This window comes from Macaca fascicularis, chromosome 10 (assembly GCF_037993035.2).
Source record: "Macaca fascicularis isolate 582-1 chromosome 10, T2T-MFA8v1.1".
Classification (NCBI taxonomy): domain Eukaryota; kingdom Metazoa; phylum Chordata; class Mammalia; order Primates; family Cercopithecidae; genus Macaca; species Macaca fascicularis.
In genome coordinates this window covers 34,656,474-34,680,097 of record NC_088384.1, presented here as the reverse complement: position 1 = coordinate 34,680,097, position 23,624 = coordinate 34,656,474, and the positions used below count along the sequence as shown (strand labels likewise).

The following is a 23,624-nucleotide window of genomic DNA, read 5'->3' as shown; positions in this document are numbered from 1 at the left end:
CCTGGGCAATAGAGCAAGATTCTATCTCAAAAAAAAAAGCACACAAGCTTATGAAAAAGTGCTCAGCATCATTGATCGTCAGAGAAATGGAAATCAAAACTACTGTGAGATATCATCTCACAGTTAAAATGGTTTATATCCAAAGGACAGGCAGTGGCAAATACTGGTGAGGATGAGAAGAGGAAATCCTCATACACCGTTGGTAGGAACATAAATTAGTCTCCCACTATGGAAAACAGCTTAGAAGTTCCTTAGAAAACTAAAAAGAGAGCTACCATAAAATCTGTTAATCCCACTGCTGGGTATACACCCAGAAGAAAGGAAATCAATGTATGGAAGAGACAACTGCACTCCCGTATTTTTTGCAACTGTGTTCACAATAGCCAAGATTTGGAAGCAACCTAAGTGTCCCTCAGCAAATGAATGGATAAAGAAAATGTGGTACTGATAACAGGGGAGTACTATTCAACCATAAAAATGGATTCAGTCGTTTGCAACAACATGGGTAGAACTGGAGGTTATTACTTTAAGTGAAATAAGTGAGGCACAGAAAGACAAACATTGGATATTCTCACTTAATTGTGGGATCTAAAAATCAAAATAATTGAACCCGTGGAGATAGAGGGTAAAAGCCTGGTTACCAGAGGCTGGGAACGATAGTGGAGGGTTGGGGAGAGGTAGGATGGTTAATGGGTACAAAAAAAAATGGTTATTACGAATGAATACTGTCTAGTATTTGATAGCACAGGAGGGAAGTATGGCTTGCTTTTTTTTTTTTTTTTTTTTCTTTTTCTTTGTTTTTTGAGACACTGTCTCACTCTTTTGCCCAGGCTAGAGTGCAGTGGCATGATCTCGGCTCACTGCAACCTCCGCTTCCCAGGTTCAAGTGATTATCGTGCCTCAGCTTCCCAAGTAGCTACCGAGTAGCTATGATTACAGGTGTACACTACCACACCCGGCTAATTTTTGTATTTTTAGTAGAGATGGGGTTTCACCGTGTTGGCCATGCTGGTCTTGAATTCCTGGCCTCAAGTGACCCATCTGTCTCAGCCTCCCAAAGTGCTGGGAATACAAGCGTGAGCACACACCCAGCCAGTAGTAGTATTTTCATTCCAGTGGTAAGAAGGTAGAGGGTAGACAAATATTGTGGGATAATAGTGGTGAGTGATCTGAAGTAAAATTAGGCAGGTTTACAGGTAAAGAGTGACATGGCTGGGCGTGGTGGCTCCACCAGCTACTTGGGAGGCTTTGGGGGGAGGACCCCTTGAGCCCAGGAGGTCGAGGCTGCAGTGAGCCCTGATTTCCCCCACTGAACTGAGCCTGGGTGACACAGCAAGACCCTGTCGCAAACAAAAGAGAAAGTCCTGTCTGAAAATTTGACATTTAAATAAAGTGAATGGGGTTGACCCGTGAGTGCCTGAAGAGGGAGGCGCCAATAAAGTGAATGGGGTTGACCCGTGAGTGCCTGAAGAGGGAGGCGCCGGTACAGACAAGAGCAGAGGCACCAAGACAGGGATATGCGGGTGGAGCAGAGGAAGCAAGCACAGGAAGGCTGGCTGGAAGTCCCGGCGCGGCCGGAGCGGAGCAGAGCGGAGCAAGCACAGGAAGGCTGGCTGGAAGTCCCGGAGCGGAGCAGAGTGGAGCAAGCACAGGAAGGCTGGCTGGGCATGAATGAGGCCTAGCGGGTAGCCCAGGTCACATCGAGATGGGCTCTGCAGACCTTGTTAGAAGGATTAAATGAAAACAGGACAGTCTCTAACACACATTTAAAGTCACAAATGATAATTTTGTTTGTTTGAGACAAAGTCTCGCTCTGTCTTCCATGATAGTTCTTATGGAAGAAATTTTTGTAAGCCGTAAGATACTTACAATAACCTTTCCAGACTTTTTAGTAGCTTCCAAATATTAAAAAAAAGAGAGAAATAATCAATTAGGTACTAATCACTTTTTTTTTTTTTTTTTTGAGACGGAGTCTTGCTCTGTCGCCCAGGCTAGAGTGCAGTGGTGTCGTGCCTGGCACATGACTGCATACTTCCAAGTAGAGGACTCAGAGCTTTTATTTATTTAAAGAAACTTGAAAGGAAGAAAGTGGATTAAGAAAAAACAAAAACAAGCCCAGGCGCAGTGGCTCACGCCTGTAATCCTAGCCCTTTGGGAGGCCGAGGCGGGCAGATCATGAGGTCAGGAGATCGAGACCATCCTGGCCAACATGGTGAAACCCAGTTTCTACGAAAAATACAAAAAAAAAAAAAATTAGCCGGGCCTGGTGGCGCACATCTGTAGTCCCAACTACTTGGGAGGCTGAGGCAGGAGAATCGCTTGAATCCGGGAGGCAGAGGCTGCAGTGAGCTGAGATCATGCCACTGCACTACAGCCTGGGTGACAGAGCAAGATTCTGTCCCCCCTCCCTGCCCCCCCCAAAAAAAACAGAAGGCAAAAAGTGAAACAGCCAAGTGTCCACCAGTGGATTAAAAGAGAACCTGAACGCAGTATACTCTCAGAGTGGGGTGTTATTCAGCCTTAAGAGGGAAGGAAATTCTGAAACATGCTACAACATGGATGAACCTTGAAGGTATTACACTAAATGATAACAGCAGAACACACATGGACAAATGTTTTGTGCTAGAGGCTGAGGCGAGACGGAAATGGGGAGTTAGTGTTTAATGTTACAGACTGGAGTGCTGAAAAGATTCTAGAAATGGACAGTGGTGATGGCGGCACATTACTTACACACTTAATGCTACTGAGCTCTATGCTCATTTGGGTGATGTCTGGGAAACTGGAATGAGATGAAGCCGGCCATGACGAAAGAAGTAACCTGTAGTTAATCAGTTGGGGTCCAGCCTTGAAAACCAGAACTACACTAGATACTTCAGCAGAGAAAACGTCGCATGACTCTGGTTAAATGGGAGTTAGAAAACGAAAAAAAGGTTAAAGAGATCCCCGTGGTGACACAGACGGAGGAGGTGGGAGTGTCAAACGTGGGGGGCTGCAGCCCCACTGCTAGCACTCGTGAAGGCAGGCAAACTCCAGAAGAACCTGGCTGTCGCTGCCAAGTGCAGCTTCACAGATGCAGGACCGTCCATCCCAGGATGGGTTGAATGGCATCAGCAAACAAACGGAAGGAGATCGTCGTCCTCCTCAGCCTGCCTCCCGTGGTCCCGCTGATGCTCCCTTTGGCAGAGTATACAGCCGGCAGAGAAGAGAGAAGTTGTGTGTGCAGGATCTCAGCCCCAGTGTCACAAAGCAGAACATGAAAATTGGATTTGCAACTATCAGAAAAGGCTGCATAACAGATGCAGGTGGCAGAAAGCATGAAAGGTCCTGTATGTGTTCACTGTAAGTTCTAGAAGGAAAGAAGCAGTACGGTAAGGCCAAGAGAATATTCAGAAACAATGATTGAGTAGTTTTTTGGTTTGATGAAAAACCCTGATCCTCAGATACAGAAAGCAAGAAGAGATATAAACTGGATATAAATTCCATGTGGGCTTATGGAACTGAATTATAGAACATTCTGTTCCATCAAACAACCAATTTGGAAAAGGTAGATTACCCTGAGAGGATGTTCTTAATAATGATAGCAGGTAGGAGCAACAGCAGAATTCAGAAGATGATGGGATTGATGGCCAGGTGCAGTGGCTCATGCCTGTAATCCCAGCAGTTTGGGAAGCCAAGGCAGGAGAATCACTTGAGTCCTGGAGTTCAAGACCAGCCTGGGCAACATAGTGAGGCCCCATCTCTACAGAAAATTTTAAAAGTTAGCCGGGCATGGTGGTGCATGCCTGTAGTCCAGCTACTCGGGAGGCTGAGGTAGGAGGATCACTTGAGCCCAGGAGGTCAAGGCTGCAGTGAGCCATGATTGCGCACAGCACTCCAGGCTGAGTGACAGAGCAAGACCCTGTCTCAAAAAAAGGAAGTGGTGGGTAGTGGGTTGAATTTTGAATTTTATATTAGTTTCTTAGGGCTACTGTAACAACCTACATTAACCAGGTGGCATAAAATAACAAATTTATTCTCTCATAGTCCTGGGACTTAGAAATCCAAAATCTAGGTATTGACAGGGTTTCACTCTCTGAAGGCTGTAGGTAAGAGTCCGTGGCATTTCCAGCTTCTAGTAGTTCCAGCCCTTTCTTGGGTTTTCTGCAAACTTAGAATAATAGAATGAAACTTCCTCAGCCAATATCTTAATAACCTAGGCAGACCTTCTACTTAATGGGGAAACATTAGAAGCATTCTCTTTAAAGTCAGGATGAACACAAGGATTTCCTCTATCGTTTCCAGTTCATATTGTATTGTAAAGATTTAGTGTCTACAAAGAAAAATACATAGGTATGTATACATATTTGGGGTGGTGTGTGTCTTGAAACTCCAAGAAAATCACCCAGGAAACTACTATAGCTAAGAAATTCACCAAGTAGGTATATTCATTATTATTCCTTTTTTTTTTTTTTTTTTGGGGGGGGGGAGACCAAGTCTCACTCTATTGCTCAGGCTGGACTGCAGTGGTGCGATCTCGGCTCACTGCAACTTCCGCCTCCCGGGTTCAAGTAATTCTCCTGCCTCAGCTTCCCAAGTAGCTGGGATTACAGGCATGTACCACCACACCTGGCAAATTTTTTTGTATTTTTTGTAGAGACGAGGTCTCACCATGTTGGTCAGGCTGTTCTTGAACTCCTGACCTCAGGTGATCCATTGTGCCCAGCCGTTCATTATTATTCTGTAAATATCAACATGAACACTTTATTAAAAGATAGCATGACCCGGCCAGGCGCGGTGGCTCACGCCTGTAATCCCAGCACTTTAGGAGGCCGAGGCGGGCAGATCACAAGGTCAGGAGATCAAGACCATCCTGGCCAACATGGTGAAACCCCATCTCTACTAAAAACAGAAAAATTAGCTGGACATGTTGGTGCACTTTTGTAATCCCAGCTAGCTACTCGGGAGGCTGAGGCACAAGAATCGCCTGAACCCAGGAGGCAGAGGTTGCAGTGGGCTAAGATTGCACTGCCGCAGCACTCCAGGCTAGACAACAGAGTGAGATTCTATCGCAAAAAAAAAAAATTATGATAGCCGGGCACAGTGGTGCACACCTGTAATCCCAACACCTTGGGAGGCTGAGGTGGGCGGATCACTTGAACTGAGGAGTTCCAGATCAGCCTAGCCAACATGTCGACACCCTGTCTCTACTAAAAATATAATAATTACCCAGCCATGGTGGCATATACCTGTAATCCCAGTTACCCGGGAGGCTGAGGCACGAGAATTGCTTGAACCCGAGAGGCAGAGGCTGCAGCGAGCTGAAATCACACCACTGCACTCCAGCCTGGGTGATAGAGTGAGGCTCTGTCTCCTAAAAAAAAAAAAAGAATCTGTGCATCTCGACACACTGTTCCTAAAATTCATATAAAAGAACAACGGGCCTGGTTTTTTTGTTTGTTTGTTTGTTTGTTTTTGAGATGGAGTTTTGCTCTTGTTGCCCAGGCCGGAGTGCAATGGCACGATCTCGGCTGACTGCAACCTCCGCCTCCAGGGTTCAAGCAATTCTCCTGCCTCAGGCTCCCGAGTACCTGGGATTACATGTATGCACCACCATCCCTCGTTAATTTTGTATTTTTATTAGAGAACAGGTTTCTCCATGTTGGTCAGGCTGGTCTCGAACTCCCGACCTCAGGTGATCTGCCCGCCTCGGCCTCCCGAAGTGCTAGGATTACAAATGTGAGCTACCGCGCCCGGCGGAGCAAAGGGCCTTGAATAGCCATGATAACTTACAAAAACAATACGATAGGGGCAATCATTATGCCACACAATGAGATAAAATCTGCAGTGATTGAGAGAGAATGGTGTTGGCATAGAGATAGACAATGAGACCAGAAACAGACCTTGAGAGAGAATATGGGTTTTTCAGAAACAGCGCCAGGCGTGGTGGTATGTGCCTGTAGTCCCAGCCACTCAGGAGTCTGATGTGGGAGGATCCCTTATGCACAGGAGTTCGAGGCTATAGTGAGCTATGATCCCAACAGAGCGAGACCCCTGTCTCTCAGGGAGGAACCAGGACACTTGTTCATTTATAGGGAAAAAATTTAAATCCCTACTCCTTATATAAGTTCCAGATACACTAAAGGCCAGAACCTTTCTGAAGAAGTTGTAGATAACTGTCTTTACTCGGGAGGCTGAGGCAGAAGAATGGCGTAAACCCGGGAGGCGGAGCTTGCAGTGAGCTGAGATCCGGCCACTGCACTCCAGACTGGGCGACAGAGCGAGACTCCGTCTCAAAAAAAAAAAAAAAAGATACTGGGATAGAAAACAATTTTTAAGTACAAAAAGCAAAAACCATAAGGAAAGAGAGAGAATTGACATATTTGATTACTTTGTGTATTTATTTTTTTGAGACGGAGTCTTGCTCTGTGGCCCAGGCTGGAGTGTAGTGGCACAATCTTGACTCACTGCAAGCTCCGCCTCCCAGGTTCATACCATCCTGCCTCAGCCTCCTAAGTAGCTGGGACTACAGGTGCCCGCCACCACGCCTGGCTAATTTTTTTTTTTTTTTTTTTTTTAAGTAGAGACGGGGTTTCACTGTGTTAGCCAGGATGATCTCAATATCCTGGCTTCGTGATCTGCCCGCCTCGGCCTCCCAAAGTTCTAGGATTACAGGCGTGAGCCACCATGCCTGGCCTGATTGCGTTATTTATTTTAAATGTACATGTGGCAGAAACACCATTAACAAAATAAAACAACAAGTCACAGAGTAGAACAACATAATTTTAATACTTACCAACGAAGACTTACTCATTATTTAAAGCATTTCTCCAAATCAGTAAGAACTCTGATAATCAATAGGCACAAAGACAAATTAACAGGAAATTCACGGAAGAGAGTACTAACTATCCAGTAGTAGACGTGAAAATATGTTGAGTATCACTCCATTCAGGAAGATACACATGGAAACATTTCAAAAGTGTATGTAACGTCTGTGAGTTTGGCTAACATTTTATCATACTAAATGAATGTGAGGTAAATGAAATTGCTATTTAAAAAGTAGATATAGGCCGGGTGCAGTGGCTCAAGCCTGTAATCCCAGCACTTTGGGAGACTGAGGCACGTGGATCTCTTGAGGTCAGGAGTTTGAGACCAGTCTGGCCAACATGGTGAAACCCCGTCTCTACTAAAAATACAAAATTAGCCGGGCGTGGTGGTGCCTGCCTGTAATCCCAGCTACTCGGGAAGCCGAGGCAGGAGAATCGCTTGAATCCAGGAGGCGGAGGTTGCAGTGAGCCAAGATTGCGCCATTGCACTCCAGCCTGAGCAACAAGAGCGAAACTCTGTCTCAAAAAAAAATTAGCCAGGTATGGTGGCAGACACCTGTAATCCGAACTACTCGGGAGGCTGAGGCAGGAGAATCCCCTGAACCTTGGAGGTGGAGGTTGCACTGAGCCAAGATCGTACGACTGTGCTTTAGCCTGGGCAACACAGTGAGACTCCATCTCAAAAAGAAAAAAAAAAAAAGAAAGAAAGAAAAAATAAATACAACCTACAGCCTTTTGGACAGCACTTTTTTTTTTTTGAGACGGAGTTTCGTTCTTGTTCCCTAGGCTGGAGTGCAATGGCACAGTCTCGGCTCACTGCAGCTTCTGCTTCCTGGGTTCAAGTAATTCTCCTGCCTCAGCCTCCCGAGTAGCTGAGTTTACAGGCGTGTGGCACCATACCCAGCTAATTTTGTATTTTTAGTAGAGATGGGGTTTCTCCATGTTGGTCAGGCTGGTCTCGAACTCCAGACCTCAGGTGATTCCAGACCTCAGGTGATCTGCCCACCTCGGCCTCCCAAAGTGCTGGGATTACAGCGATAAGCCACCACGCCTGGCCCTGGACTGCACTGTTTAAAAAATTCTGTAATCTCATTGGAAATGATAGACACCCCTTTGACAGTGCCTGATGAAGTTTACATATATACTTTTTACTTGTATCTGGTAATTCTGCTGGATTCACATCTGAGAGAATCCTTACACACATGCTTGAGAAGACATGTTTTAAAATAACTTTGTTGATACATTGTTTACAAACTTCTAAAATTGGAATCAAGGAGAATAATGGATTGTTAAGGTGTGGAATAATCATACCATGAAATACTGTATTAACATTAATAAGACAAAATGTTTAAGATTTGACACATTCGGGGATACATGGGTATTCATTAATTTACAGTTTTCTTTATGGTTGAAATTGTTCTTATTTTGTCCAGAAAAAAAAAAAAGTTGGTTTAGAAAGTTGTAGAGGTTGAAAAAGAAAGAAAAATAATTTTTAAAATTTTTAAATTTTTCTTAAAAATTGGTGATAAAAAATTCATTGATTAAAGGAGATATAGATTAGCATCACAAATGAAAATAATTTAGGAACAAAAACCCAAGTCAAATGTAACCCAACAGGGATCGTGTCTTGCTCACAGCAGTAGGCAGACAAGGATCCTGTCCCTTGTGGAACAGAAGCGAGAACTGGGGAAGAAAATAGAGGCTCAGGCCGGGCACAGTGGCTCACTCCTGTAGTCCCAGCACTTTAGGAGGCCGAGACGGGCGGTTCACCTGAGGTCAGGAGTTTGAGACCAGCCTGACCAACATGGAGAAACCCCGTCTCTACTAAAAATAAAAAATTAGCCAGGCGTGGTGGTGCATACCTGTAATCCCAGGTACTTGGGAGGCTGAGGCAGGGGACTCTCTTGAACCCAGGGGGCAGAGGTTGTCGTGAGCCGAGATGGTGCCATTGCACTCCAGCCTGGGCAATGAGAGCAAAACTCTGTCTCAAAAAAAAAAGAAAAAGAAAGAAAAGAAAATAGTCTGTGTGCTGGCTTCTCCTCCCTTCCATCTTTGTGCCTTGCTGTCTGGCAGTCACATTTTTCTCCTTGCCTCTTTTCTTTGGCCCCTACCTCCTTGTTCCCTGCAAGTGGTAAGTGCTCCATCAGGCTGGGAGTGGAATGCCAAGTGTGCTGCTCATGGCTGTGGCTGGGAGCCAGGGAAAAAATCATCCCTGCCTTCCAGCTCCTTGCCAGTCCCAGCTGGCATCTTTCCCCTCTTCCCAGCCAAACTCCCACTGGTGGCAGGGCCTGCTGCTTGCTGTAGGCGTGGGGTGGGGAGCAGACCATTGCTTGCGTGGATGCCTTCATAAACACAGAACGTGAAGAGCTGGGGCGTGCATTTAAAATCCTGTGTGTGTGTGGACTGAGAGTCTGGTCCTAAAAAAGGATTTGCGGATGTTGCTTTTTTTAAGTAAAAGATCAGAATGGCCTCAAGTAATCCAAGAAGATAGTCCTCATTCAACCTTGTACTTTTTCCTTTTTCTTCAACTGCCATTGTGTTTTCTTCTGCCTTGCTCCCTTCCCTCCTGCCCACCCTGTGCCTGCCCTGTCACCTTCGTTCCCCACCTCGAGCTCAGTGTGGGTGAGGAAACAGGTTCAATTAGTTAGTTTACCCATGTCTGAAAGCATTCCATCTGTGGAAACATCCTGATTACCCAAGAGAGGGTGGCACAGGGAGCAGAAGTTGCTTCAGAATCCTGCTTTGGTGGCCTGGTGTCTTCCTTCTCTCACAATGATGAAGGAACACGCCACGTCAGCATCTGGAGTGTGCGCAGCTCACTCAGCCTTTGTGTTCGTTGTAGATCGAGCGAAGAGGAGAAAGCTCAGGGAAGAAAGGGCATGGCTGCTGGCTCAAGGGAAGGAGCTCCCTCCAGAACTTTCCCATCTGGACCCCAATTCCCCCATGAGAGAGGAAAAAAAGACTAAAGACCTGTGAGTATTTAATAACAACAGCAACAGTAGCAACTGGTAGCATTTACAAAGCACTCAGGCACTTTCCCCGTGTCATCCTTAGAACAGCCCTGGTGGGTAACATTGTCACCATGTGCCAGTGCATGGGGCGGGCCCTGCACTCACAGCTGACCCCGGTGCCCTTCCTCAGGCACACACAGACATGCCTGGCTACCCCGGCCTCTGACACTCTTGCTGCCACACTCTGTGGGAGCAGAAGTAAGACTTATGCTAAGCTCTTCTTTCCTCATCCCCTTAATTTAATGAAATCAGAATCTGATTATTATGTAAATGAGCTCCTTGGAAATGTGAATAGCAGTTTATCTGTTTGAGGTTATTACTTCCCGTGAGGTTACTAGGTACCATGTGACTTTACTGCTCACTGAAAATTCAAAAGGCAGGTACACATTCAGTGTTCATGAGCTCATTCATCGTATGCTTTTTTGAATTAAAAGTAAAATAAAACCTGGTTAAGAATGTGCTATAGGCAGGGCTCACGCCTATAATCCCAGCACTTTGGGAAGGTGAGGCAGGCAGATCACCTGAAGTCAGGAGTTCGAGAGCAGCCCGGCCAATATGGTGAAACCCTGTCTCTAATAAAAATTTTGTTTGAAATTAGCCGGGCGTGGTGGCACATGCCTGTAATCCCAGCTGCTCAGGAGGCTGAGGCAGGAGAATCGCTTGAACCTAGGAGGCGGAGGTTGCAGTGACCCGAAATCGTGCCACTGCACTCCAGCCTGGGTGACAGAGTCAGACTCTGTCTAAAAGAAGAAAAAAAAAAGATTGTGCTATAAAGCCTGGGCAACATGGTGAAACCTCACCTCTACCAAAAATACAAAAATTCCCCAGGCATGATAGCACACACCTGTAGTCCCAGCTATTCAGGAGGCTAAGATGAGAGGATTGCTGGAGCCCAGGAAATCGAGGCTGCCGTCAGCTGTGATCACGCCACTTCACTCCAGCCTAGGCGACAGAGCAAGATCCTGTCTCAAAATAAGTGAAGAAATAAAGAATGTGCAATTAAATAACCAACATTCTAGAACCATAAAGTTCTGGATCATCTAGCAACCCCCCATTTTATAGATGAGGGAAGTGAAATTCCCGGTTTTGCTAAGGTCCACTGTCCCTCATTTTGTATTTCTAGGAGCGTTATCAGTATCACAGGCTCATCTAAACCACACTATTAGGACTATTCCAAATCTTACTTCAGTCAGGTGTGTCTGCGATAGACCTGAGAGGGCTCAGGAGAGAAGGTGGTCAGAGTTACTATTAATTTCTTATTTTATGATTTACAGCTTTGAGTTGGACGATGATTTCACTGCTATGTATAAAGGTTAGTTCCCATTCTCCACTGTTCCGTTTGTGATGGACATTTTCCTCTGTGCGTGTGTTAATTAAGATCTCTTCTCTGGCTCTCAGTTCTAGACGTGGTAAAGGCTCACAAGGATTCCTGGCCCTTTTTGGAACCTGTGGATGAATCTTACGCCCCTAACTATTATCAGATTATTAAGGTAGAAGTTGTCTTTGCAGTAATGCCTACTATAGTCTGTGTATCTTTCTTGGGTTTTGTCATTTGTTTCTTGTTTCATGTATATATTTTTGATGTATTTTTCTTTTCAACTGTTGAAAGTTCATGTCATGTTTCTCGTTTTATCTGTTATTCGTTACAGAGCAGCATTGCTGAATCCTCATTCTCTCTCCGTCTCTCTCTCTATGAAACGTTTTGCTCTCAGCATACTTTAACTATAAAGAGTTATGTGTCTCATTTAGGCCCCCATGGATATTTCCAGCATGGAGAAGAAACTGAATGGAGGTTTATACTGTACCAAGGAGGAATTTGTAAATGACATGAAGACCATGTTCAGGAATTGTCGAAAGTATAATGGGGAAAGTAGTGGTAAGCGGGGAAGGAGTTTGCACTAGATACATATCTGTAATCAAGAATAAAATGCCTTCTCTTTTATAAATACACGCCCTAGTGACTTTTCTGTAGGACAGTGAGCAGAATGTGTATGAAAAATCATGGGATTGACCATTCTAGCCGCTTACCACAGTATCTGCCAGGGACTCTCCTGGCCCGCAGGACAAGAGAGTGCAGCTGGCGCCTAACTGGCTCATCCTGGAGACCAGTCTGGTTCTGGCTAATACTGTGTGTGCCTCTTTAACCACTAGATAGAGCTGACTCTTAACCATCTGGAGAAGCTGGCGTAGTAGATCTGTAATATCAAAGTAGAAATGGCTCCTCCTACTTTGGGTCATTTATGCATTAACTCAAAATGCCCTGCTTAAAAACAGCAGATTCAGCCATTTTTTATTTAGTATTTCTGCAGTTTAGCCTTAAAGAATTAAATTTTTACTGGCTTTTTTTTTTTTACTTACTTTGAGACAGGATTTCGCTCTGTCACCCAAGCTGCAGTGCAGTAGCGCAGACATGGCTCACTGCAACCTCAAATTCTTGGGCTCAAGGGATCCTCCTCCCTCAGTCCCAAGTGGCTGGGACTATGGGCAAGCACCACCACACCTGGCTAATGTTTTCTTTTTGGTAGGGACGGACGTCTCGCATTCTTGCCCAGTCTGGTCTTGGAACTCCTGGGCTCAAGTGATCCTCCTGCCTTGGCCTCCCAAAATGCTGGAATCACAGGCATAAGTTACTGTGCCCAGCCTGGTTTGATTTAATAGTCCTAGAGGCCCTGTCCCAACCATACAGCCTTGGGCATCTTAGGATAGAAACCATGTCTTCTTCATCTTGCATCCATAGCTCTGCAATATAATGTGCCCTAAAGGTGAATTAAACTCATAGTTTACCCAGGTTGCATCTTTTATTTGTTAGAATTGTCTTTTGTGACATATAGTAGGTCAGTTTCTATAAACTATAGTTTCTTTAAACAGTTTCTGTAAACTATAGTTTCTATAAACAGTTTCTATAAACTGTACCTAGAAGTCAATCCTCCTGTCTTCCTATAGAGTATACCAAGATGTCTGATAATTTAGAGAGGTGTTTCCATCGGGCCATGATGAAACATTTTCCTGGTGAAGATGGAGACACAGATGAAGAATTCTGGATTCGAGAGGATGAAAAGCGGGAGAAGAGACGGAGTCGGGCTGGGCGAAGTGGTGGGAGCCATGTTTGGACCCGCTCCAGGGACCCAGAAGGGCCCAGCAGGAAACAGCAGCCCGTGGAGAATGGAGGAAAGTCGTTGCCCCCGACACGCCGAGCCCCCTCTTCTGGGGACGAACAGAGCAGCAGCTCCGCACAGCCCGCGCGGGAGGTGGGCACTTCCAATGGCCGAGGCTTTTCTCATCCCCTGCATTGCGGTGGGACGCCCAGCCAGGCACCCTTTTTAAACCAGATGGTAAGGAACCTAGTTTGTGAGTTCACAAGAATGTAAAGGCCATTCAGTTGGTTCTTCCTACAAAATACTTCTGTGTATGGATGAAATCTTTTTCCCCATGAGTCCTTCATTCCTTTTCTTTTATGTTGTTTACTTTTTAGTAGAGACACAGTGTTACTATGTTGCCTAGGCTGGTCTCAAACTCCTGACCTCAAGCAATCCTTCCACCTCAGCCTCCCAGAGTGCTGGGATTATAGGCATGAGCCACTGTATTCAGCCCTTCCTTTATTCTAAATCCTCTTTTTCTCATTTGAATTATGTATTCTCAATGTGTGCAAAAATTGGGATTAAAAAGATACATAATCTGGCCAGGCACCGTGGCCCACTCCTGCAATCCTAGCACTTTGGGAGGCTGAGCTGGGTGGATCATGAGGTCAGGAATTCGAGACCAGCCTGGCTAACATGGTGAAACCCTGTCTCTACTAAAAATACAAAAATTAGCCAAGCACAGTGGCACTACTCAGCTATTCAGGAGGCTGAGGCAGAAGAATTGTTTGAACCCAGGAGGCAGAGTTTGCAGTGAACCAAGATCGTGCCGCTGCACCCCAGCCTGGGCAACAGAGTGAGACTCCGTCTCCAAAAAAAAAAAAAGTAATCTTTATTATGTAAAGTACAGGTATACATATAGTACATAAATGTACAGTATATCTGCAACATTAAGATTTTATGGTAGTGGCCGGGCACAGTGGCTCACGCCTGTAATCCCAGCACTTTGGGAGGCCGAGGCGGGCAGATAACGAAGTCAGGAGATCGAGACCATCCTGGCTAACACGATGAAACCCCGTCTCTACTAAAAATACAAAAAAAATTAGCCAAGCGTGGTGGCGGGCGCCTGTAGTCCCAGCTACTCGGGAGGCTGAGGCAGAAGTATGGCGTGAAGCCAGGAGGCGGCGGAGCTTGCAGTGAGGGGAGATCGCGCCACTGCATTCCAGCCTGGGTGAAAGAGCGAGACTCCGTCTCAAAAAAAAAAAAAAAGATTTCATGGTAGCAGGCAACTGGGGAGAAACGGCTAATATGGATCCTTGGGAGGAGGAGTAATGAAAAGGAGATTGAGAAATACTGATTTAATCTAGTATCTCCTGAAGAAGGAAGTTGCTTCGGGCTCACAGGCAAGCCCTGATGCGGGTGAGCGCGTATGTTCACAGTCTCCCTGTTTCCAGCCGAGGTTTAGTCATCTGTTTTATTTTAGTAGAATGTTCATCTTCAGGAAAACCCTTGTTGTCATCCTAAGGTCTGTGCCTTTCCTTTTTCCTCTTCTTGCTTTGCTCAATGTGCTGCAGAGGCCAGCAGTACCAGGGACATTTGGCCCTCTGCGAGGATCAGATCCTGCCACCTTGTACGGCTCTGGCGTCCCAGAGCCACACCCTGGGGAGCCTGTGCAGCAGCGTCAGCCTTTTGCCATGCAGGTAAGCAGCCTACTCAGGAGGTGCAGGTGCGGAGGGTCCCACAGGTACGTTTCAGAGAAAAAGTCTCTTTCCAGGTCCAATGTTCATTGCCTCCTTTCCCAAAGAGCCTGTTTCCGTAGAGAAGCACGTCACGAAGTGTGCCTTATTCTGTGAGTCTGGTTAACTGTGCTGCCTTTTCTTGTTGCCAGCCTCCAGTTGGAATTAACAGCCTCCGAGGACCCAGGCTAGGCACACCCGAAGAGAAGCAGATGTGTGGGGGGCTGACGCACCTTTCTAACATGGGCCCACACCCTGGATCCTTGCAGCTCGGGCAGATAAGTGGCCCAAGTCAGGATGGAAGCGTGTATGCCCCAGCTCAGTTCCAGCCAGGATTCATTCCTCCCCGGCACGGGGGGGCTCCACCCCGGCCGCCAGACTTTCCTGAAAGCTCAGAAATGGCTCCCAGCCACATGTATCGATCGTACAAGTACCTGAATCGAGTACACTCTGCCGTCTGGAATGGGAACCACGGTGCTACGAACCCAGGACCCTTGGGCCCAGATGAGAAGCCCCACCTGGGGCCAGGACCCTCGCACCAGCCTCGCACTCTCGGTCCCATGATGGATTCCCGGGTCATGAGACCGCCTGTCCCCCACAACCAGTGGACTGAGCAATCAGGCTTCCTACCTCATGGAGCTCCTTCCACAGGGTACCTGCGACCGCCCTGCAAGTCTGCTGGACATCGGTTACAGCCACCTCCAGTGCCAGCACCCAGTTCTTTGTTTGGAGCGCCCGCCCAGGCTCTGCGGGGGCTGCAGGGAGGGGACTCCATGATGGACAGCCCAGAGATGATCGCCATGCAGCAGCTCTCCTCCCGCGTCTGCCCCCCAGGTGTGCCTTACCACCCCCAGCAGCCCGCACCCCCGCGTTTACCTGGCCCTTTTCCGCAGGTAGCTCACGCAGTGTCGGTCACTGTGTCAGCCCCCAAGCCTGCCCTGGGCAACCCTGGGAGGGCACCGAACAGTGAAACACAAGAGCCTGAGAATGACCAAGGTAATTCACACTGTCACTTTGGGCTCTTTAAGCTCTTGTTTCATGAGTAATCATGTTACACAGCATATCAAACCAAGAGTAATCTGTCTGGTTCCCAGCCTCTTTTTTTCTTTTTGAGACAGAGTCTTGCTCTGTCGCCCAGACTGGAGTGCGAGGGCAGTGACACAATCTCAGCTCACCGCAAGCTCCGCCTCCCAGGTTCACACCATTCTCCTGCCTCAGCCTCCCGAGTAGCTGGGACTACAGGCGCCCGCCACCACATCCGGCTAATTTTTTGGTATATTTAGTAGAGATGGGGTTTCACCGTGTTAGCCAGGATGGTCTCAATCTCCTGACCTCGTGATCTGCCCCCCTCGGCCTCCCAAAGTGCTGGGATTACAAGCGTGAGCCACCGCACCCGGCCTTCCCAGCCTCTCTTTCTTGAACTTCTCAGATTTGGGCCAATCATAGTCCTTGTCTCGGTCTATAGATCCCAGAGCATTTCTGGTCATAATTTTGACTTTTGCACAGGTGGGCGTTTGCTGTGCCAGGCACTCCTCCTGAGACTTTTTTTTTTTGAGACTCACTCTGTTGCCCAGGCTGGAGTGAAGTGGCACAATCTCGGCTCACTGCAACCTCTGTCTCCCACGTTTAAGCAATTCTCCTGCCTCAGCCTCCTGAGTAGCTGGGATTATAGGTGCATGCCACCACACCCGGCTAAATTTTTTTTTTTTTTGAGATGGAGTCTCGCTCTGTCACCCGGGCTGGAGTGCAGTGGCCGGATCTCAGCTCACTGCAAGCTCCACCTCCCAGATTCACGCCATTCTCCTGCCTCAGCCTCCCGAGTAGCTGGGACTACAGGCGCCCGCCACCTCGCCCCGCTAGTTTTTTGGGGGTTTTTTTGTTTTTGTTTTTGTTTTTTTTAAACGGAGTCTAGCTCTGTCACCCAGGCTGGAGTACAGTGGCACAATCTCCACTCACTGCAAGCTCCGCCTCCCGGATTCACGCCATTCTCCTGCCTCAGCCTCCCGTGTAGCTGGGACTACAGGCACCTGCCACCATGACCGGCTAATTTTTGTATTTTTAGTAGAGACGGGGTTTCACCATATTAGCCAGGGTGGTCTCGATCTCCTGACCTTGTGATCCGCCGTCTCGGCCTCCCAAAGTGCTGGGATTACAGGCTTGAGCCACTGCGCCCGGCCACACGGCTATTATATTTTTAGTACAGAGAAGGTTTCACCATGTTGGCCAGGCTGGTCTCGAACGTCTGACCTCAGGTGATCCACCCGCCTTGGCCTCCCAAAGTGCTAGAATTACAAGCATAAGCCTTCCTGAGACTTTTATACTTTAACTCATTTATTCTCAGAACAAGCCTTCGAGATAGCTGCTGTTACTATCCTTTTTGCAGATGGAAAATCCAAGGCATAGAAATGTTAGATTATTTGCTCTCAGCCAGCTAGTAAGTAGCAGAACTGAGATTTGGGCTCAGACAGACTAGATCCAGCATCCCATGCTTTACCCATTACATCATCATAGTTCCCCTAAAAAAGTTTGGGAGGCCGAGGCCAGTGGATCACTTGAGCCCAGGAGTTCAAGACCAGCCTGGGCAAGAGAGTAAGACTGTCTCTACTAAAAAATTTTAAAATGACTGGGCGTGGTGGCTGAGGCCTGTAATCCCAGCACTTTGAGAGGCCGAGGCGGGTGGATCACAAGGTCAGGAGATCGAGACCATCCTGGCTAAGACGGCGAAACCCCATCTCTACTAAAAAAAAAAAAAAAATTGCCGGGCGCAGTGGCTCACGCCTATAATCCCAGCACTTTGGGAGGCCGAGGCAGGCAAATCACAAGGTCAGGAGATTGAGACCATCCTGGCTAACACGGTGAAACCCCATCTCTACTAAAAATACAAAAAATTAGCCGGGCGTGGTGGTGGGCACCTGTAGTCCCAGCTACTCAGGAGGCTGAGGCCGGAGAATCACTTGAACCTGGGAGGTGGAGCTTGCAGTGAGCCGAGATCGTGCCACTGTACTCCAGCCTGGGCAACAGAGCGAGACTCCGTCTCAAAAAAAAAAAAAAAAAATTAAAAAATTAGCTAGGCATAGTGACTCATGCCTGTAACTCCAGCATTTTGGGAGGCCAAGGCGGGCAGATCACCTGAGGTCAGGAGTTCAAGACCAGCTTGCCCAACATAGCAAAACCCCATTCTTCTGAAAATACAAAAATTAGCCAGGCATGGTGGCCAGGTGCCTGTAATTCCAGCTACTCGGGAGGCTGAGACAGGAGAATCACTTGAACCTGGGAGGCGGAGTTTGCAGTGAGCCAAGATTGCACCACTGCACTCCAGCTTGGGCCACAAAGTGAGACTGTCTTTAAAAAAAAAAAAGAAAGAAAAAAAGGTTCATGCCTATAGTCCCAGCTACTTGGGAGGCTGAGGTGGGAGGATCACCTGAACCCAGGGAGGTCAAGGCTACAGTGAGCTGTGATTGCACCACTGTACTCCATTCTGGGCAACAGAGCAAAAGCATGTCTCAAAAAAGAAAAAAAAATACCGTCTCGAAAGTTATTATCAAGTCAATTTCTGTTCTTTCGCTACATACCTGGATTTATTAAGAATGGCCAGTAGTGAGATCTGGCAAATTTGGAAGCATTTTCTTAGAAATGCTGTTTAAAAGGAGTAAACATTTACTAGGGGGAGAAAATGGGGAAAAAATACTTTGCAATTAATGCTTATTTCTAGGATAAATATCTAGCATGCATGTAATTTTCTTCAGTACCTGGCAGGGGAATGGAGACACTTGGACTTTAAGATAACAGATTCCTGGCCAGGCGTGGCGCGGTGACTCACGCCTGTAATCCCAGCACTTTGGGAGGCCGAGGCAGGTGGATCACAGGGTCAGGAGTTCAAGACCAGCCGGGCCAACATGGTGAAACCCCGTCTCTACTAAAAATGTAAAAATTAGCCGGGCCCAGTGGTGTGTGCCTGTAATCTCAGCTACTTGGGAGGCTGAGGCAGGAGAATCGCTTGAACCCGGGAGGCTGAGGTTTCAGTGAGCCGAGATCACACCACTGCACTCTAGCCTGGGTGACAGAGCAAACTCTGTCTCAAAAAAAAAAAAAAAAGGTTAATAGATTCCACATAAAAGTGTTTCTCATACCTGTAATCCCAACTACTTGGGAGTCTGAGGTGGAAGGATTACTTGAACCCTGGAGTTCGAGGTTTCAGTGACACATGATCACACCACTATACTCCAGCCTGGACGACGGAGTTGAAACTCCGACTCTTTAAAAAAGAAGAAAAAAAAATTGTTAGGGAAGAAAACCCTTTTAGTATTTCTTTTATGAAAAGTCCGGGCCAGGCGCGGTGGCTCAAGCCTGTAATCCCAGCACTTTGGGAGGCCGAGACAGGCAGATCACGAGGTCAGGAGATCGAGACCACCCTGGCTAACACGGTGAAATCCCGTCTCTACTAAAAATACAAAAAGAAATTAGCTGGGTGAGGTGGCGGGCACCTGTAATCCCAGCTACTCGGGAGGCTGAGGCAGGAGAATGGCGTGAACCCGGGAGGCAGAGCTTGCAGTGAGCTGAGATCTGGCCACTGCACTCCAGCCTGGGTGACAGAGCGAGACTCCATCTCAAAAAAAAAAAAAAAAAAAAAAAAAAAAAAAAAAAAAAAAAGTCCTACTTTGTTAACACCACCTCTAGGAGAATTTTCTAATACTGATTTCAAGTAAGTTCTGGAATTGAAAGCTTTATAAGAATCCTGTTTAGTTAAGTCTTTGATAAGTCTAGTTGTAAGTTTAATGTTGACTGAATAATGAAAAGTACAGTTTTTGACTTGCATTGTATAATTTATGTACCATTGACGTTTAAGGCCTGCTTCAGGTAGCCTGAGCTATCTTAATAGCTCTTTAAAAGTTGTTAAGAATCTCTAACCTTGTCCTTCAGATCTGTTACCAGGATTGTAATTTGATCACACCTGGACAACTGTCCTCCTAGAAAGATTATAAAAAGATTATTTTGGCCTCGTGCGGTAGCTCACGCCTGTAATTCCAGCACTTCGGGAGGCTGAGGGGGTAGATCACCTGAGGTCGGGAGTTTGAGTCCAGCCTGGCCAACATGGTGAAACCCTGTCTCTACTAAAAATACAAAAATTAGGCCAGCGTGGTGGCACATGCCTGTAATTTCAGCTACGTGGGAGGCTGGGTCATGAGAATCACTTGAACTCGGGAGGTGGAGGTTGCTGTGAGCCAAGATCGTGCCACTGCACTCCAGCCTGGGCATCAGAGTGAGACTCTGCCTCAAAAAAAAAAAAAAAAAAAGATTATTTTATATAGATACATACATACACTTATCCACTATTCTATATTGTAGTCTTAGTTTTAGTTAAGACCATATTTGTAGGTTGAATAGTAAGGTAAAGAATTCTGAGGAAGTAAACAAGCATAGGAGTCTAATAAATTAATTTGATTAGGCTTAGTAAGTTCCCATAATGTGTTAAAGATGCCTTTTGAGTTTTATGTTGTAGGCATCTTGTCTTCAAGACATGCAGACAACGTGAGTGTATCCATTCAACAAAGTGATCGAGTCTGTGTGTGCATGGACCGAGATGACAGGGAGACGGAGAAGTCCCTCCTGTGGAGCTTTTGTTCTCATGGAGAGAAATCAGGGCTTTGGCCTTTCTGAGTGCCCGTGGTGCCCTGTTCTTTCTCGTTGCATCACATTTTAGAGCTTCCCAGCGTGGCCAGCAATTCTGATAACAAGCATCCCCTCCTGGTGTGTTTCACATGCACCTTCCTGGAGTCTGTGAGCCACAGGCCATCTCTCAGGCTCTTACGAATCAGGCAACCCAAGGTGAAGGACGTGTGCATTCTCCAGCCCACCGTGAGCGTGGCTGTAGCGGTGCTAGATTTTACCTCTGTGTCCATGAAAGGGGTGAAAGGAAGTGTACGGGGACCCCAATGTCCTGAGCTCTTTCAGGGGCTCAAACAGTTTCCAGCTGGGACTTGAGTCACCACACATCCACCTCAATCTGACTCAGGTGTGTTCTTTACATGAATATTGCCATGTCAGCTACTGAATTATTTTTTCTCCTTTTTTTTTTTTTTTTTTTTGCAGCAGAGCCGTTGCCTGGCCTTGAAGAGAAGCCAGCAAGTGTTGGTACTTCAGAGGGCGTATACCTCAAACAACTACCTCACCCCACGCCTCCCCTGCAGACTGACTGCACCAGGCAGAGCTCACCACAAGAACGGGAAACAGTGGGCCCGGAGCTCAAAAACAACTCCTCCGAATCTGCGGACAGCTGTAAAGCCACCAAGGGCAAGAATCCCTGGCCCTCGGATAGCAGCTACCCTGGCCCAGCCGCCCAAGGGTGCATGAGAGACCTCTCCACGGTGGCAGACAGGGGCACTCTTCCCGAGAACGGAGTCACTGGGGAAGCGTCTCCTTGTGGATCAGAGGGGAAGGGCCTTGGTAGCAGTGGTTCTGAAAAGCTACTCTGCCCCAGAGGCAGAACGTTTCAGGAAACCATGCCATGCACAGGACAGAACGCGACGACACCGCCCAGCACAGACCCCGGTTTGATGGGAGGCACTGTGAGCCAGTTTTCCCCGCTGTACGTGCCTGGCCTGGAGTACCCGAATTCAGCCGCCCATTACCACATCAGTCCGGGCCTGCAGGGTGTGGGCGCTGTGATGGGAGGGAAGTCCCCAGCATCCCATCCCCAGCATTTCCCCCCAAGAGGCTTTCAGTCTAACCACGCTCATTCTGGAGGCTTTCCCCGGTATCGCCCCCCACAAGGAATGAGGTATTCCTACCACCCACCACCGCAGCCTTCCTACCACCACTATCAGCGAACTCCTTACTATGCGTGTCCACAGAGCTTTTCGGACTGGCAGAGACCTCTGCATCCCCAGGGAAGCCCCGGCGGGCCCCCAGCCAGTCAGCCTCCCCCACCGAGGTCCCTCTTCTCAGATAAGAATGCCATGGCCAGTCTGCAAGGCTGTGAGACGCTGCATGCTGCCTTAACTTCTCCAACCCGTATGGATGCAGTGGCTGCTAAAGTCCCCAATGACGGGCAGAATCCTGGTCCGGAGGAAGAGAAGCTGGATGAATCTCTGGAGAGGCCAGAGAGTCCCAAAGAGTTTTTAGACCTGGACAACCATAACGCCGCCACCAAGCGGCAGAGCTCGTTGTCAGCCAGCGAGTATCTCTATGGAACTCCACCTCCGCCTCTGAGTTCAGGAATGGGATTTGCTTCCTCAGCGTTTCCACCCCATGGTGTGATGCTGCAGCCAGGGCCTCCCTATACACCTCAGCGGCCGGCCAGTCACTTTCAGCCCAGGGCTTACTCCTCCCCTGTGGCTGCCCACCCGCCTCACCACCCAGGGGCCACCCAGCCCAACGGCCTCTCTCAGGAGGGTCCCATCTATCGCTGCCAGGAAGAGGGCCTGGGTCACTTTCAAGCTGTGATGATGGAACAAATTGGCACTAGAAGTGGAATAAGGGGACCTTTCCAGGAAATGTACAGACCATCAGGGTAAGATTGCATTTGGGCTTTTTCCCCCTAAGGAAAGAACAGATGTTTATTTTATTTATTTTTGAGACAGAGTCTCCCTTTGTCACCCAGGCTGGAGTGCAGTGGTGTGATCATGGCTCACGGCAGCATCGACCTCCCAGTCTCAAGGATCCTCCTGCATCAGCCCTTTAAGTAACTGGGACTACACACGTGCCACCATACCCAGCTAACTTGTTTGGGTTTTTTTTGTTTGTTTTGTTTTGTAGAGGTAGGGTTTCACCGTGTTGCCCAGGCTGGTCTTAGTCTCCTGAGCGCAGGTCATCCTCCTGCCTCAGTCTCTCAAAGTGCTGAGATTACAGGCAGGAGCCACCACGCCTGGCCTGGATGTTCATTTTAAACAGAAAAATGGCCTTAGAGATGAAGATAACAGTTAATGGTCTAGGAACCAAAAAAGCATGTGACTTGACTGATATTGCGCACTCTGTAGGAAGGTATCAGACTTATAGCCCAACTTTATCTTTGAAATTTTTTCCCCTCGTGAAAATGAATAGGCCTTTAAATGACTGAATTAGATTTTGATATTGTAAACTTTTTTTATTTTTATTTATTTATTTATTTATTTATTTGAGATTAAGTCTCGCTCTGTGGCCCAGGCTGGAGTGCAGTGGTACAATCTCTGCTCACTGCAATCTCTGCCTCCCAGGTTCAAGCGATTCTCCTGTCTCATCCTCCCAAGTAGCTGGGATCACAGGTGCCCGCCACCACATCTGGCTGAGTTTTGTATGATACTGTAAACTTAATCACCACAGTTTGAGAGCTGAAAGCAAGGCTGTGTCAACATTGCTGCCATGTGCAGACACTGACCAAGGTAAAAAAAAAAAAAAAAAAAAAAAAAAAAGGCCTACCCGGGAGTAGAAGAGGAGATCATATGTAGTACTGAAGTTTTACTACATACCTCTCATTTCTCTTTTTTTTTTTTTTTTTTTTTTTTTGAGACGGAGTCTCACTGTGTCGCCCAGGCTGGAGTGCAGTGGCCGGATCTCAGCTCACTGCAAGCTCCGCCTCCCGGGTTCACGCCATTCTCCTGCCTCAGCCTCCCGAGTAGCTGGGACTACAGGCACCCGCCGCCTCGCCCGGCTAGTTTTTTGTATTTTTTAGTAGAGACGGGGTTTCACCAGGTTAGCCAGGATGGTCTCGAACTCCTGACCTCGTGATCCGCCCATCTCGGCTTCCCAAAGTGCTGGGATTACAGGCTTGAGCCACCGTGCCTGGCCAACATACCTCTCATTTCTTACCCTATCATTGAATGAGAAAACCAGGTTTATCCAGAATGCAAGCAAGTCCCCATGAGACTTCTTTCACACATGCTTGTGTAGTGATGTTCTCGAGATCCAGTTAGGTGATCTGCCATCCAGGAAGTTTTCAAATCGATATACACAAATGAAAGTTATGAAGCATAATCTTGAAACCAGTACCATTCAGCATAAAAACCAGTGTGCCTCTCCTCA

The 23,624-nt window shown here is 47.4% G+C and overlaps 1 protein-coding gene across 6 annotated transcripts in view; it reads left to right on the top strand.

Annotated features, from left to right (window-relative positions):
• The window catches only part of CECR2 (CECR2 histone acetyl-lysine reader), a 200,417-nt gene that overhangs the window by 169,352 nt on the left and 7,441 nt on the right, over window positions 1-23,624 (top strand). For 2 of the 6 annotated variants that reach the window (XM_015457480.4, XM_015457482.4), the window contains 8 exons: window positions 9,646-9,775; window positions 11,089-11,126; window positions 11,213-11,304; window positions 11,564-11,690; window positions 12,758-13,146; window positions 14,466-14,591; window positions 14,780-15,623; window positions 20,718-22,137. In XM_015457480.4, coding sequence (XP_015312966.3) covers window positions 9,646-9,775; window positions 11,089-11,126; window positions 11,213-11,304; window positions 11,564-11,690; window positions 12,758-13,146; window positions 14,466-14,591; window positions 14,780-15,623; window positions 20,718-22,137 — 3,166 coding nt within the window. The remainder of the gene's footprint in view (window positions 1-9,645; window positions 9,776-11,088; window positions 11,127-11,212; window positions 11,305-11,563; window positions 11,691-12,757; window positions 13,147-14,465; window positions 14,592-14,779; window positions 15,624-20,717; window positions 22,138-23,624) is intronic. The other 4 variants (XM_074004534.1, XM_015457483.4, XM_015457481.4 and 1 more) reach the window with 3 other exon arrangements.